This window comes from Lithobates pipiens, unplaced genomic scaffold (genome assembly GCF_037356315.1).
Source record: "Lithobates pipiens isolate NorthernLeopardFrog02 unplaced genomic scaffold, aLitPip1_a1.2 Scaffold_1, whole genome shotgun sequence".
Taxonomy (NCBI): domain Eukaryota; kingdom Metazoa; phylum Chordata; class Amphibia; order Anura; family Ranidae; genus Lithobates; species Lithobates pipiens.
The window spans coordinates 57140746-57158114 of record NW_027507685.1 but is presented as its reverse complement, the minus strand read 5'-3'; the positions used below and the strand labels follow the sequence as shown (position 1 = coordinate 57158114).

At 39.4% G+C, this 17369-nt stretch overlaps 1 protein-coding gene across 1 annotated transcript in view; it reads right to left on the bottom strand.

Annotated features, from left to right (window-relative positions):
• Nucleotides 1–11727, bottom strand: part of LOC143923686 (sodium- and chloride-dependent neutral and basic amino acid transporter B(0+)-like) — a 130412-nt gene extending 118685 nt beyond the window's left edge. Inside the window, exons 1-3 of the mRNA XM_077447528.1 lie at nt 11380–11727; nt 7776–7923; nt 5191–5322 (exon numbers count right to left, since the gene is read on the bottom strand). Coding sequence (XP_077303654.1) covers nt 5191–5322; nt 7776–7923; nt 11380–11442 — 343 coding nt within the window. The 5' untranslated portion in view covers nt 11443–11727. The remainder of the gene's footprint in view (nt 1–5190; nt 5323–7775; nt 7924–11379) is intronic.
• Between the last annotated feature and the right edge of the window lie 5642 nt (nt 11728–17369).

The window sequence follows — 17369 nt, the reverse complement described above, 5'->3', positions numbered from 1 at the left end:
GTGGCAATTACTGACAGTAAATGTAAGACAGACTTGAATGCCCGATAATTACAATCAGAGGTAAATTGTTTTACTTCATAACACAATTCTTATAAATGTCAAAGTGATTTTGGCAGCTGAGAATGGCTGTTTCGTCAAACAGGTTTTACCAGCCTGTGTACTTTTTGCAGTAAAAGAAGATGTTATATAAAATAGCCTGTAATAACAAACAGTGAATAAATAAAAAGGTAATGAGGATAGAAGGGTTTATTGCCAAAAAATAAGCAAGTGTGGTATGGTGCACAAGCAGTATACTGAAACTTATGAAATATGGGGTAAATGTGGGGCAGCTTAGTCCTAAATTTAAACTGCAGATTGACATTACAGGCTGGTCTAGAAAACGGTCTCCTGAGTGTCCATGAACAAAAATGTTTTAATTCCTCCTTAGCCCTTGTACACATGGTCAGAGATTCCGACAGAATGTGTCCTATCGGACCGTTTTGTCGGATATTCCGACTGTGTGTGGTCTGCATCGGACTGTTTCCGTCTGAATATCTGACGGACCAACTTTTCCAACTTGCTGGTAAAATTTTCCGACAAAATGCTCCGATCGGACATACTCCGATCATGTATAGCCTACTCCGACGGACAAAGTGCCACGCATGCTCAGATCAAATTCCTAGACCAAAGCTATTGGCTACTAGCCTGAACATAGTCCTGTCGTAACAAAATAACGTCATCACGTTATGTACAATCGGATTTTCCGACAACTTAGTCCGACCATGTGTATGCAACATCACTTCCGGACCTCTTCCGGAATTAATCCGTCAGAATTACTTCAACAGATTTGGTTGTCGGAATCTCCGACCGTGTGTACAAGGGCTAAGATAATTGTGGAGTACTGTGCACCTCTTCATACCAGAATGCTGTATTTGGGCCCAGGGCAGCTCCATCTGAGCCATATTTCTACTCCCTGTCAGATTTGGTCACTTTTTTCTCTCCATGTACAGTACATATACCTGTAACAGCCATGTTCCTTCCAATGTAGAATACTGATATGCCAGCTAAACACAGGAAATAGTCACATCCAAAGCCTAGCCTATCCTATTTATGTATAAGGCTGCACCTATAATGCACACAATAGTCAGATCTGGTGCACATTGGTTTCACTTTGCATTCAAAGTTTGTAACGTTGCATTGTGACATCTCTCTGCCAGACACTATATCGAGTGACAATAATCTGTGAAATACAATAGTGCATGATTCGAAAAGACAACATGTAATACAGGAGAATGCTGTATTAAACAGAATAATGCTTACATGAGAAGCAGTTAAAAAAAATCAAGGATCCTGATTTTCATAATTTGCAATGGCTTTCAGGGTTTTGCAAAGCAACAGATTTTACCATATAAGTTAACCAATACCTAACCCACAACGTTATTCTATACCATCTCATAGGCACCAATGGTCAGTTTGCCTTAAAGTAGACCTGTTATGCAACCTATCCCATATCGTGCCTCTCCTCCTTCAGCACAGCAGCAGCAGAGGCTGGCAGAGTGTGGAAAAGACAGGCATAGGAAAAATTGCTAGCAAGGAGTTTGCCCTCACCACTCACTCACCAGCTCACCTTTGACAGCAGCAGGACTACCTCTGAAGAGTTGGTCTTCCAGTAGTAATGCCATTTTTCTGCCCTTAATGGTGGGACAGGTGAGTTGCCATGCTGATGGTGGTATGTTACTTAACTGATGGAGAGAAAGGGAGGGAGGGGGGAGTTTGGCAGGGTGGTAAGAGCAGGGAAAGCAGTGGAGGGAAGCTGTGTATTGCTGGCCAAACATGGTTAGATCATTTGAAAAGTGTTTGATATGCTCGATTGTTCGACTTTTGAAATGTTAGTGGGCTAATTTTGATTATCAAAATGCAAAGTTTTATGGCAAAAAACCCCCCAAAAACATCATGCCAGATTTTTTGAGCCTAAATGATTGATTTTCTAAACATTAATAGTGGAATCGATCAAAAAAAGTTTGAAACAACCTACAGCACATGCATGTGTTCAAATGCAGCCCCGTTTCATGTAATAGATTCGATCAATCAAATATTTTTGGTCATAATATGTAGATAATTAGGGGACATATATTGATAAAATGATAACGTTATCGCATGCACGTTTGACAGATCTTTAGAGATTCAACCGTTTTTAGACTAAAACTAAGGAAGAAACAAAAAAATCTATTTTACTTCCCTTATTTCTCTTTTACAATAATTAGAGGATGATTAAGGAGGAAATATTTATTAATACACCAGACGATAATTTCCATATTATAAAGGCTTTGGCATATGCAGGTATTGCTACAACCAATGTCTGTACCGCCCTTGTACTGTCCTGGTTGCCTACATTCAAAATCACATTCCTAATGCCTTTGTTAATTATTTCTGACTCACCATGCACTTGTAACGCCATCATTAAGCACTCTCTCAGTTTCACTCATTTTGAGATCCTGAATAATTTTGTTGCATCATTTTACAGTTTTGAAAGTATTGTTTTCTCTAAAACTCTCTATATAGCGCTATGAAACCTGTAGAGTTATTCTCATAATGATGGCTACTTATTTGATAGTATCCAGCAAATAAAGCCCCTTCACTATCAGATTTTCTGCTGAGTTTTTCCTTCAGATTTACCAAAACCATATAATATGAGATCAAACCTTATGAGTTTGAATTTGTATGCAATCAGACAGGCCCTTGCACTACATGGTTTTGGTAAGTCTGAAGGAAAAACTCAGTAGAAAAACTGATAGAGTGTATGGGGCTTAATTGTTAAGCAACATATAAAGACAGCGGTCTAGTTTGTCTGAGGTGTACCCGTGAAGTCTCCTCTACATTGCTTCACATGCTGGACAGTAGAATCTCCTGATCTGGCTGGAAAACACATTAAATAGTGTTATGGTTCCTGTCTAAATATAGCAATCATGTGGGTCCCCAGCTGCATTATTGCTACAGACAGAAGAACTTGGAGGTGGACAAATCTTGGATTAGGTAAGCTCTGAGGCCTTTTGTTTTGTTTTGTTTAGAAGGGATTAATGGTTTAGGTTTAGGACCTCTTACTTAAACATGTAGCCTTTTAAAAATATATATTTAAATCTAATATTTGGGGTTGGAGACTTCACTATATTCCCCACCTCCCTTAAATGAGTTCAAGAAAATGCCAAAAGAGCAGAATTGGAGTTTTAAGGTGTAAAAAAAACAGCAATGAAAATTGATATTACAAAAATATATACATTTTATTACATAAACATAATTAAGAAAAGGGAAGAACATAATTATAAAAAAGGGGCAAATAGAGCCCTATGGTCACAATACAAAATAATGGTTGCCTCTACATGTTTCACCACAATCGTGGCTTCTTCTGGAGCTTTTGTAGGACCGTAATACAGTGCCACCCTTAAAAATGATCACGGTTTCCAAAGACTGCTCAGGGCCTGCCAAGAGGTCCAATGAGGTGTCTGCATGCCACAATATAGGAGTGAACAATAACCCTGCAACCATACCCTGTTATAATACCAAGTTAATGAATCAATCAACTGATACTTATATCCTTTCATAGAAGCAAATTTCATGCTGTAGGTAAATTTCAAGGAGACTGTGCCATCTGAGCATTTCCTTCTGTTTGTTTACAAATTTTCCTTAAATTGGTACCAGTGTGATACCTTTAAACCAGGGAAGATCAAAGATAGTTGGTCTATCCCAAGGGATTAACCCTTTTAAACTTGGTTTTGGAACCTTGCAGGTAACAGGGTGAGTGGCCACTCATGCAGAGGCAACCATTATTTTGTATTGTGACCATAGGGTTCTATTTGCTCCTCTTTTTATAACAGTTTTCTTCCCTTTTCTTAATTATGTTTATGTAATAAAATGTATATGTTTGCATATTATCAATAATATCAATTTTCATAGATTTATTTATTTATTTATTTTTTACACCTCTTTTAGTATTTTTATGTAGCCTTTTAACTTTACTTGACATATGCAGTTGTCAATGTTATTTAATTATTTAATTATTATGAAATGCCCTCCTATTTTATAGTAATGTTTATCTATTGGTACTATCATTTTTAAAGCTTAAAGTATGACTAAAGGCAAAACTTTTTTTTAGTTTTGAATAGAGTTGAGAGTGATTAGAACCCCTGTCAGTTGGTATTGCTCATTAAGGAGATTCACCCTCTCTATTTGTCCTGTTTACCATTAAAAGTGAAAGTAAAAGAAATCCCAGATTTGGGTTGTCCCCAGAAAAGTAAAATCTTCCAATGGGGACACTAGTTCTGGTGACCCTTAATTTTCAGGGATTTCCTCTCACTTCCTGTTTGGCTGTTGGACAGGAAATGAAGGTAAGTCTTTGCAATAGGACACTGATGGTGAAAAAAATAATCTGACAGAGATTATAACTCTCCCTTACTCTATCCAAAACGAAAAACTACGTTTTTCCTATAGTTCTACTTTAACTCCAGGCAAACAGCAGACTCTAAGCTCTAACAAACAGGGCCCTCGGATTCCTCCTGTATTGAATTGTATTGTAATTGTACTGTCTGCCCTAGCACTACACAAACTGTTGGCGCTATATAAATCTTGTATAATAATAATAATAACACAGTTAAAACATATTGTTTTTTGCAATCAAATCAAATGCTAAAGCATTTTTAATTCTGCCCAGCAAGTGCTATAAACTAAACATACCTGGGGCACTGTATAGCAAAAACTATTCTCCGTGGCAGTTAAGCAATGTGGCTTGGTCACCGGCTCCCCTGCAGCCTGCTATTTAGACAATTGAAGACCAATACTACTCTTTGAAGTTCATCACTCTGCTATCTCCACTTAGCAGCAAGCTCCTTGTGTAAGATTAAGAGCACTGTGTCACACTTTACAGCCTGATTATCTCACAGAGGTGTACCTCTTTCTCCTAGGCCTGCTGTGCAACAGACCACACAAAGATAATATAAAGATAGATTTAACTTACTTATTCCAGCTACTTGTATTGATTTTTTAGGCATACATATCATAGTATAAACTTTTACACCATTATTTTATATATATTATATTTATAAATTATATTCACTTGAAAGGACACCTGTCAGATGCCCTTCAGTAGTCTTGACTAAACAGGACCTCTTAAAGACAGTGGTCTTAATGAGAGTGAAAAGAGGAACAATTTAAGATTACCTTGGAAAAAGGGGGTAATTCTCCATATTTCAATGGGGCCGAGGCTGGCAAACTGGCCTAGTGAACACTCTAAAAATAATAAAGGTAAACCTGCCAGAGCCAACATTATTACATAAGGGATCAGAAAGGCACCTAAAACAGATAAGAAAAACAGGTTAATTGTTTTAACACACATTATTGCAGCCATTTAAACATAAATTTACAGATTTTTAAGTTCCTTTGGTATCTGAGTCTTAACATCTGAATTACCTAAAAAAATGTCAGGCTTACTGGGTGTTTAACCACTTTCCCACTGGGCATTATCACCCCCTTCCAGCCCAGACCAATTTTCAGCTTTCAGCGCTTTGCATTTGCACAATTGCGTAATCATGTAACACTGTACTCAAATTACATTTTTATCATTTTTTTTTTACAAAAATATAGCTTTCTCTTGGTGGTATTTAATCACCATTGAGTTTTTATTTTTTTGCTAAACAAATGAAAAAACACTGAAAATTTAAAAATATATATATATATTTTTCATAGTTTGTTATAAAATTTTGCAAACAGTAATTTTTCTCCTTCACTGATGTGCACTGATGAGGCTGCACTGATGGAAACTGATAGGCTGCAATGATAGCCATTGATGAGGTGGCACTGATGAGGAGGCACTGATGAGGCTGCATTGATAGGCAGCATTAATGGGCACTGATATGCAGCACTGATGGATTCTTATAGTTGGCACTGAAGGGCACTGATAAGTGTCACTGATAGGCAGCACTGATGGGCATTGATAGGTGGCACTTTTTATGAAGTACATGTGCACTTTTGATCCATCCGTATTCAGGCACAGAACGTCATATCCTTTTGTGCGGCTTGCCCCCTGCTGTATTCTGGGACCTGTGTGTGTCCCAGAAGACAAGCTGGCCATTCACAAAGCGTCGCGTGACTCACGGATGCACAGTAGGAAATGGCCAGTGAAGCCGCAGGTCTCCACTGCCAGTTACCCTTAGTTAGAATGGTGGTGCCTGCACCCGATCCAATGGACAGATCGGCCTCGGGGAGGGAAGAGACATCGCAGGGTCCCTGGACAGGTAAGTGTCCTTATTAAAATTCAACAGATACAGTGTTTGTAGCTTTTAAAAAAAAAATGTGTGTGTGTGGAACACCACTTTTAGATGGGGATGCGAAACCTGTAGGTTGTAAACTACCAGTAAATCGCGGACAGGTGACTGGTAGATCACGGTCTGTGCTTGCTGACCCACCATTTCAGAGCATCAAATAAAAATTGGAGCTCTAGTAGGAAGCAAGAGGCACATTAGCTGATGCCTGCTCTGTAGTGCCAGCTCCTGTCCCATGCAGAGTGATACCAACTACACTACGCCTCTTATCCTGGCTTGTGGTCTCCTGAGTGGAAAGAAGAGATCTTCAGGTCAATGTGAAGCAATACACTGGGCATAATAGTATAGGGCTGCTTTCACACTGAACCATGACTCAACCGTGGGGTTTTACCACCCCCCAACTTTACTAGAAGCAGGTACTACTGCTTCTCTGAAAAGCAATCTGAGTGTATTTGACAGGTGGCGAGAAGGTGATGTGTTGCCTCCTCACCACCTGATTTAAACCCATGATTGCCATGCAATTGTGACACAGTAATACGACAATTAGACATTTAAATCAGGTGTGAGGATGCGACACTGTGCTTGGTGATATTTGACTTCTCTCATGTTGTTCAGGTAGATCTCCACTGCTTTAAGGTTACCTACCCCTGCTTCAGGACATTGTACCAAGTTGGAAATCATGACACCATCTGCTCTCCTCTACACCTTGGCTAATCAGAGGAAGCCTTCTTCTCATTGATTAAAATACAAGACTTCTCCTAATTGTGGGAGAATCACTTAGCCTGACTCTCTTTAATTTCAGAAGCAGACAGGAAGTCGCCTGTACTGCTGCTGGAACAAAGCGCCGCTTACTGTAGTTCATGCTGCTACAGTTCATTACAGCACATGCAGGGGCCACATCGTTCTGTAATGGAAATAGCTAGTTTGGGCTAACGTGGCCCAAATTAGCAGTTTTACAGTAAGTGAAATGAAACCTGGAATTCTACTTTATGGTCTACATTCTGAATTTAAATGGGCCATTTGTTAATAGTTTTGCCCAGGTTTGATTTTTTTCACACCATTTAAAAAGTAGATATAGGAGGCATGAAACCAAATCAGCAGTGATGACTATGTATTTTAGAAAATTATTTTGTAGCCAAATAAAGTCAAACAGGAAAATAATAAAAGTTTAATACAATGACCCTTACAAGGAAGATGGCAAGCCATTGATCCTACCTGTTTACTCTGAGGTTTATGTATTAAAGCAAATATCAGACACAAGGGGAAAATCCAATGGCTCATATTCATTCTTTAGGTGTGATGTGTAAAAAAAAATTAAAGGACCCCTCTGGATAAAAAAGCTGAAAATGCTTATTGAATACATTTTGATGAATATAAATGTATTCAATAAAAACAAATGGTGCCTAATTGGCTCGTGTTTTCATAGTTTTTCAGGAAATTTTTTATGCATATTTTTTTTTACTTTTACACAAATGTCACACCTACCTCCGCCATGTTTGTACGCTAGATATGGAAATCTCCAGACATTTCCGAGTCCTACAGCGTACCCCACCAAAGACAGTAAGTAATCTGTTTTGCTAGACCAAAACTCTCGTTCTGGGTTTTCATTTGTACTTTTCACACTTGTGTTATCCTGAAAAAGAAAGAAAAAAAAATAATGTTCAAGCATATTAAATTAATGACATAATTACAAAGAAAAATACTGAAAACAAAAGCAAGAAAATTGGGTAAATATTCACTTTAATTATTCAGTGTAGATGTATGAAAAATATATATAAAGGGTACAAAAGGGAAAAATTAGAACAAATACCTCATTAATAAATTACTGTATTAACTTAATTAGTGAAGTGCACAAATAAGTAAACCATCACTCTCATTCCGATCAAACAATCATGTGTAGAGCAGTGGTGAATACATAAGGTGGAGATACCTACATTTAAAATCTGCATATTGGATTGGGATTCAGCTTCCCCTACACATGATCGTTTGATCGGATTGAGATACTTGAAGGAGTTATACCATTGAATCGAGGATTTCTCTCTCTAGAAAAAAATCATGCTTTGTAGTCACCTTGTGGTCGAGGCTATCTGGTGAGCGCATTTTATTATCACTTCGGGTGAAGCACCTTTATAAGCAAGATTCTTGAAGCACATTTGCACTTTATTATTCATGGTGTTGGACTATACACAAGAAGTTTTGATCACATAAGTTTATTATGGACATTTTTGATGGTTTACTTATTTGTGCACTTTACTAATTAAGTTAACACTGTCATTTATTAATTATTTGTTCTATTTTGCCCTTTTGCACCCTTTAAATATATATGTATTTATCACGTATAAGTTTCTACTAATTTTAGGTGCAGCATTGATGTGTATATATATATATAAAATTATATATTTTTTTCTGATTTACACTGTGGTGTCGACACTCCAACACTTCCTCTTTTTATAATGTATAGATATATAGATGTTTGGGTATCCAAAGGGAACAGGAATTTGCTTCCCATTTGCTTGGCTAATTGAAGTAAGTATTCAGACAGATTTTTTTTCAGATTATAATGTTATTAGTTTTATATGATATACAAAGGTACCATTGTAGGCAAATACTTATGCATACATAGTTGCGGGTATCAAGTAACATAACAGTGGTAGGAACATTAGTGGTGACAAAAAGTAGCACAACAAGTGATACTCAGGGCAGAGCTGGTAGCGTGAAACTGGTAATCAGTAACATTCAAAGTATGGTACAGAAGTTCAGCATCAATATCTGTCAATCCAAGTGGACCATGGATTGAGTCAAAGGAAGGTATCCTTCCCCCCACCCTGAGAAAGTGCATTCATAAGAGTGGTGAAGTTTAGTGAAGGCTACTACCTCCGAGGGGTTTGGAGCACACTGAGCCTTGCAATAAGTATAAGCGTAACTACCACGCGTAACTGACTGGGAACCTTCTCTAGATCTAGATTCAGGATTGCCAGATGCGGAGAGGGTGCTATAATAAAGCCCATTATCTCTGATAATAATTGAAATACCTTATTCCAGAAACTTACAATACATTTGCAGGACCAAAACATGTGAATGAGGTTCCCTGACTTCCCACAACCCCTCCAACAAAGAAGATTGTGCGAGAGAGATCTGGGCCTGACAGAAAGGAGTGAGATACCAGCAAAGGGCGATTGTTTGGGTTAGCTCCCAATCTCTAGTCAGCCCAAATCTCTCCTGCAGAACCCCCCCGATCATGAAGTCTGCCATTAGTGTAAATGTCCTCAATTATCAGGATACTCCTAGACACCAATTCAGACAGATTTTTGAGTGAACTTTTTTAGTAAATCAGCCTTGCTTTTTCCTTTTATTTATTGTTTTTTAAATGGATGTTTTGAAACAATTCAAACTGTGGCCAATTGGTGTCAACTACTGGTTGACCTGTATTTGGTACGTATGAATTGTTGAGGGAATAGATAGGACAGCAAACAAATGGAGATCTGGGTAAGTAATCATGATAATTACAACTATCATACGTCACATTTTTTATTTAGAGATAATGTATAGTAACATTCCCAGGACCCATAAAGTTATGATGCCTAAAGCTGTTTGTTCCTCCTTATTACTAGTCAGAGATGTCTGTACATATTAAAAACTATACCCCATTTAAAAAATGCTTCTAAAGGGCTGGATAGTATTATCTGGGGTTCAAAATTTTTTAAGAAAATCACATGATGCAAAAGCATTAGGAAAGTGCTCTCACCATGGTAGATATTGCTAGTTTCCCCCCTAACTGTTCAAACTTGGTGGAATTGTAATAAAACATAAAAGATGAATCCTGGACTGTAGATATTCCTTTCATTGTCTTCAAATTACATCCAATCTTTCTGCAAGATTTTAATGAATGTGTTTCAGATGTGTCTGTAATTATTAGCTAAATGATTTTGGCATATACTGTACTTAACAATATATGTAATAAATAAAATAAATACGACACGTTGCATGTTATTATATTTGTTGGTTTCACTCATGTTTATCTTATATTAATGTGTACTATTGGTGCCTAGCACAGTTCGCAACTTTTAGGCTTATTCAGTAAAGTAGCGCAAGATTAAATTTAAATATGTAACATAAAGAAAATAATAACCAACTATTGGTTGTTATGACCTACAGCATTTGCGTGCTACTTATTTTTACTAAATCAGACCAGACTTCAAGGTTGTTGAACCAAGTTAGTAGAGGTTAGTTATTTTGCAAAGTGAAAATTCACTTAGCTTATCAAAAAAGGTGAAGGCAGCTATGTTCACTTTGAATATCCAATCATGTGAAAGGAAAAAAAAGGATTTTTTCTTGTACGTGATTGGATGATTGAAGTGAACACAACTTAAATGTAAACACAAGCTAAGTATACATACAATTTACAAAATGAACATGCGTAATCCTTTTCGTAAATTAACCCTATAATTTATAATTGGGCAAACTCAACTTAATAGCAGATTTATGCCATGCATATTGCTAACAGCTATGATCACAGAAACAGATCGATTCCCAGCTATTTGTTACAGTCAATGGTATAGATCAATTTTATGGCTCTCCAAAAGTACATCACCCTATTACCATTACAGTTTAGAAAAAGATTATCTATATCTATGATTTGAAAAAATAAAAAAAACAATTAAGGACTTTAATTGTAATATGCCCAGCAACAAAAACACCTATAATCATAAAGTCAAGAACTGAATGTTGCTACCCTCTCCAAGTTCCACATTTGTATTATATTATATTGAAGACAAGTACATTTTCCTCATATAATAGCTTATGGTTTTCTTTTCAAATTATTCAATTAGTAAATTTAATTCATATAGCAATGATACAGTAATATGTGTTAAATACTTGTTCCAAATAAATATAACACAACATTTCCTTCATAAATCAAGTTTTAAAACTTTTTTTTTTCCATTCTAATCCTAGCAAAGGAGTGAGGGAAGGAAGATCATATTTATAGATCACATAGTATAGAAAGATAAAATCTTTATACTGGTTATACAAATCCTAATAAATACTCTAAAAGAATGCATAGAAAATAAATTATTTGAAAATGACTTACATTCGTTTCTGTTGCTTTTTTCCTACAGCATTTTAAAAATCCCGGTAGCGCTATATTTCCCATGTCCTCTTTTTAAGTAGTTAGCAAGTCCCTTGCTGTAACCTCTGTGTTGTGCTGGGATGGAGTGATGTAAGGTTAAACAAGACAGGTAGCATATAATTAAGGAGTGTAACAATTGACTTCTTGTGAATACTCGATCAGGCTATTACAGTACACCTAGTCCACAATAGGATTGAACAACATTCATGGCTCTGCAAATATTTAAAGTGAATTATTAAGGCAATTTAGAAACTCTGCAGCTCATACTCTGAAACAATTCTAAGTACTAAGTGTCCCTTCAAGAGCTTGATTATATGGCTTTGGCAAGTGCAGCCCCGCCTTAAGTGAGTACCTCTTTCAGCATTATGTGGCAATTATTCGTTATGAATATGATCCTCGTTTAAACTTACCAGATATGGGTCAGTTTTTTCCAGACAGATGAATGAACAAAAAAAAAAAATAACAGATTTCTCAATCCACACATTCAAGGTGGATGAGAAAATCTTCACTGCTGTGTCATTTTATTGTGAAAGCAGGACTTCTATGCCATTACAATACACTGACAAGCGCTGCAGTCAATTGGCTGCATGTGCTGATGGAGCAAAACTATACAAAATTAAGCAGCTGTATTGAAGACAGACTGAAAAAAAAATATTGGACAGTACCGCTTTTAGTGGACTGTATGGAGAAAATATCTCAATGTTTTGTCACATATAACTGGTCACTCATCTTTAAAGTTCTGCATTACCTGATAACCTTTTTCTTTTGGTACTGGTAGTGTTAGATATGCAACTCTCAGCACACAGCAATGCCCCACCCTTTGATCTCACTTCAAATTAATTGCCAGTTACCCTAAATCTAACAGAATTTTTCTCAACTTCAGTCCTCAAGGCGCCTCAAACATTTTCAGGCTTTCCATTATTTTGCACAGGTGAGTTGATCAGTTTCACTGCCTTAGTAATTACTACAGCTTTTTCATCTAAGAGAAATCCTGAAAACATGACCTGTTGGGGCGCTTTGAGGACTTATCTAACCCTCACACTAACTCCTATAATTATAAACCTAGTGCTAACCATTACACTAACCTCCTATAATCTCTATGCTTAACACTAACCATCACTATAACTCTCTGTAACCCTAAATCTATTTCTAACCCCTTCACCAACCCCCAATTTTGCAATGTAACCCTAAGACTAACACTCACACTAGCCATTCATGCAGTGGCGTAACTAGAACCTTCAGGGCCCCGATGCAAGAAACCATGAAGGCCCCCCCTGAACCCCAGCCAGGGCCCTTCCCTCCGAGTCCGGCGGTGGAACTCCAGGGCGTGGTCACAGGTATGACCTTTGTGAGCCCTGTAGTTCCACCACTGGCATCAGTAGTTTTTTTTATTTAAATTTTTTTAATTTTTAGGTGCCCCATTGGGGGACTGTCCCTGGGCAGGATGGGGTCCCCGTCCCCAGAAGAGATGAGGTCCTTTTCTCCAGGGCAGATGAAGTTACTGCCCCCAGGTTAGAAGTGGTCTCTGTCCCCAGGGGAGATGGGGGTCCCTGTCCCCACGTGAGAAGGGGCCCCTGTCCCCAGGGGGAGATGGAGGGGGTAAGTAATGGTGTGTGGGGGATGGGGTCCTCTCACTCACCATGACCAGGCTGCAGGCTGTGCACTCATCCATGTTGGCCTGGGCTCCATCCAGTGTGCTGGACGGGTGATCAGCATATCTCCCAGAAAGACCTTTCATCATCTGTGTCTGATGGGGAAGGAGGGGGGCTGGCAGACAAGCCTGCAGTGTCCTCCGGGGAGCCGGCTCTCATAGGGCTGCACTGCATCTGTGTGCTTAAAGTTTGTTTACCCGGGAGAAGTATGCAGTGCAGTGTGGGCCAGACTCTGGCTGGGGAGAACAGACATCGGACTGAGCGCCAATGCATGGAGCAAGAGAGGGGTACTCTGAGGAGCCAGCCGAGGACACAGGTCATGCGGGGAATGCACAATTAAAGAGCAGCCAGTGCGATAGTCGAGCATGGAGCTCTGCTAGTCACCCTCCACCTCCAGCAACCCGTGTGCATGGTGCACTGGTACCCCTAGCTGCCTATGCTGCTGCCGGCCATATGTAGAGGGGGCTGCATGGGCCCCCTGCAGCACAGGGCCCAGTTGCGGACGCGACTGCTGCACCCCCTATAGTTACGCCCCTGCATTCATGTAGCATTAACCTTTACACTATCCTTCCTTGTAGCACTATGCCTAACACCAACGCTCACTCTAAATTTTCCTTTACCCTAACGCTAACCCTAACACAAATCTCTGTATCCCTAACATTAAATACTAAACCTCACTTTGCTAATCCCTTGTTTCAATGCTAACCTTTCCTGCTGCAGTGATCATCTGCACCAAAGGCTAACCTCTCCTATGCAAAGAGACCAGTGGCCATGTCCCAACTCTGAAATTTACAATTGTTAATATCTGAGCATGGTTCGCAAATAATGTTGTGTATGGTCAGCACATAAATGAGTAATCTTCAGATGCCAGATACAAATAACTAATAATAACCTAAAATGAAAACAGAGTCGGACATATCATAGACAAAAAATAGCTGAACATACACCTCTCAACATGTGCATCAAAGTGTCCAGTACTATAAACCCTCCTTGTTAAAAAAGGGTTTGCACTAAATTGTATGGCATAAATGTCCAGTAAAACCACAATCCGATATAGAGGAAAAAGAGGGTGCAAAAACAGGATGAAAACAAGAAACAAGTCAGAATTCCAAACTGTAATCCTTTTGAGTCTTTTAAATTGTTGACAACACATGTGACCACCACCATAAGTGAGAAATGCCTGCTTACCAGATGCACTAGACCTGTAGAAGGTTAATGACACTTGTGACTGATTACCCTGTCAGGGCCTTTAGACTATGATCTGGTCAGCGGTTCTGCAGACAGCCTCTCTCTCTCTCTCTCTCTCTTTTGGCAGTCCAGAGGTGTCCCACTCAGAAGAAAAAATAAAGATTGTTCCACGTCATGTGAATCCAACACTTTATTGTTAAAAATATACCCCATACATGGAGGAACAAATAAAAATATACACCGGCTGGTATACAAAAAATGAATGCTCGCACATCTAGGACTTCGTAAGTCGCGATGATGTCAGCACGCCATGTGCCCTACTAGTTTGATGCACATGTTGAAAGGTTTATGTTCAGTTATTTTGTGTCGATATGCACTTTTTAATTTTATGTTGTTCTTGTGTATATCACACATTAGAGTTGCTGCTGATCTTGATTTTTAATTTGTTATTTGGCAAGCGTGGTTTCTTCCCCCATATATATAAACTAATATTATTATCATTATACTGTGGCAGGTCGGCACGATCCCTTGAACTGGTATAGCTGTATGTCAGTCTCTTTTAAGCAGGGTAGCAGGTGCATGTGTGTGCCCGCTGCACTGCGGGGGTGCCGTTTAGTGTGGCCGGCAGTCGTGATGATCACTGCCCACTTGCGATTTCGGGCACGAGAGCCAGATCAGGGACGTGTGTATGTAAACACAAAAAATCCCTGTTCTGTGAGGAGAAGCAGATCGTGAGTTACCACTAGCTGGGAACAACGATCTGTCATTTCCTCCTGTCCCTCCCATCCCCCTACAATTAGAACACACACTAGGGAACACAGTTAACTCCTTGATCTCCCCTTAGTGTTAACCCCTTCCCTGCCAGTGACATTTACAGTAATCAGTGAATTTTTATAGCGCTGATCGCTGTATGATTGTCAATGTGTCAAGTGTCAGATCTGTCTGCCATAATGTTGCAGTCCTGATAAAAAGCAGATCACTGCCATTACCAGTAAAAAAATAATAATAATAATAAAAATGAAAATGCCATAAATCTTTCCCCTATTTTGTAGATGATATAACTTTTGCGCAAAGCAATCGCTTATTGCGATTTTTATTACCAAAAATATGTAGAAGAATACATATTGGCCTAAACTGAGAAAAAATTAGCTTTTTAAAAAAAAAATTGGGGATATTTATTATAGCAAAATGTACAAAATATTGTGTTTTTTTTTAAATTATTTATAGCGCAAAAAATAAAAACCACAGAGCTGATCAAATACCACAGTTACACAGTTACACAGTTCCATAAGTAGAAAGCTCTACTTGTGGAAAAAAAGGTCGCAAAATTAGTTTGATTACAACGTCGCATGACGTGCAATTGTCAGTTAAAGCGACGCAGTGCCAAATTGTAAAAAGTGCTCTGGTCAGGAAGAGGGTAAAATCTTCCGGAGCTGTAGTGGTTAATGTTGTGGCATGCCTAGCACTGTGCAGCAGTACAAGCCTCCTCATACAACTGTCCAGAGCACTGTGCAGCATTTTCAGGCCTTTCTGACCATCCTGAGACCAGAGCACTGTGTGAAGCATTACAGGCCTCCTCAGACAACCGTCCAGAGCACTGTGTGCATTACAGGCCTCCTCAGACGACCGTCCAGAGCACTGTGTGCATTACAGGCCTCCTCAGATGACTGTTTAAAAAGCAGAATTTACAGGCCTCCCGACTGTACAGAGACCAGAGAACTGTATGCGATATAACAGGCCTTCTCAGATGACTGTCCAGAGCACTGTGTGCATTACAGGCTTCCTCAGACCACTATCCGGAGCACTGTGCATTATAGGTGTCCTCACACCACCCAGAGCACTGTGAATTACAGGCCTCAGTCCTCAAACTAGCCTGAGTAGTGTGCATTAGAGGCCTCATCAGACCACTGTCCAGAGCACTGTGTGCATTAAAGGCCTCTTCACACAGTCCAGAGCACTGTGTGCATTGCAGGCCTCCTCAGACCACCCAGAGCACTAACTGTGCATTACAAGCCTCCTCAACCCACCCAGAGCACTTGCTGTGCATTACAGGCTTCCTTAGGCCATCTAGAGCACCATGTGCATTACAGGCCTCCTCAGACTGTCCAGAGCACTCACTGTGCATTATAGGCCCCATTAGGCCATCCAGAGCCTGCCTGTCCTCAGGGCCCAATAACAGGCGAGGTTTTATGTATTACCTTGGGGAGATGCAGACTAGAATACTGCAATCACTGAGCAGAAAATGATATCACCTGGGATGTATTTCAGTTAACTTGCAAAGCTGGCCTGTTAGTGGGCCCTGAGGACAGGGTTGATGACCACTAGGGATGAACTTCGAGTTCGAGTCGAACTCATGTTCGACTCGAACATTGCCTGTTCGCCTGTTCAGCAAACAGTGAACAATTTGGGCTGTTCGCGGCAAATTCGAAAACACCCTGTACAACTCTATGGGAGAAAACTAAAGTGCTAATTTTAAAGGCTAATATGCAAGTTACTGTCCTAAAAAGTGTTTGGGGAACTAAAAAGTTTTAAAAACGGAAATTTTTTCAGGAGCAGTGATTTTAATAATGATTAAAGTGACACAATAAAAGTGTAATATTGCTCTAAATGTCGTACCTGGAGGGTGTCTATAGTATGCCTGTGAAGGGGTGCATGTTTCCCGTGCTTAGAACTGTCCCTGCACAAAATGTCCTTTGTGCAGGAAAAAAAGTCTTTTAAAATCACTTGGCTATATTGTCGGCTCCCGTAAATACAGAGAACACTCAATGAGTGTTCTCTGTATTAGCCGACAATTCATTCATCCATTGATTAAAAAAAAAAACGTGGGGGTTCCCCTAAATTCAATTACCAGGCCCTTCAGGTCTGGTATGGATATTAAGGGGAACCCCGCATCAAATTAAAAATAAAATTTGACATGGGAGTCCCCCTAAAAATCCATACCAGACCCTTTATCCGAGCACGCAACCTGGCAGGCCGCAGGAAAAGAGGGTAGGACGAGAGAGCACCCCCCCTCCTGAACCGTACCAGGCCACATGCCCTCAACATTGGGAGGATGCTTTGGGGGTCTGTGACTGTGATGTGGAGAAGGGCCTCATCCCCACAACCCTGAGT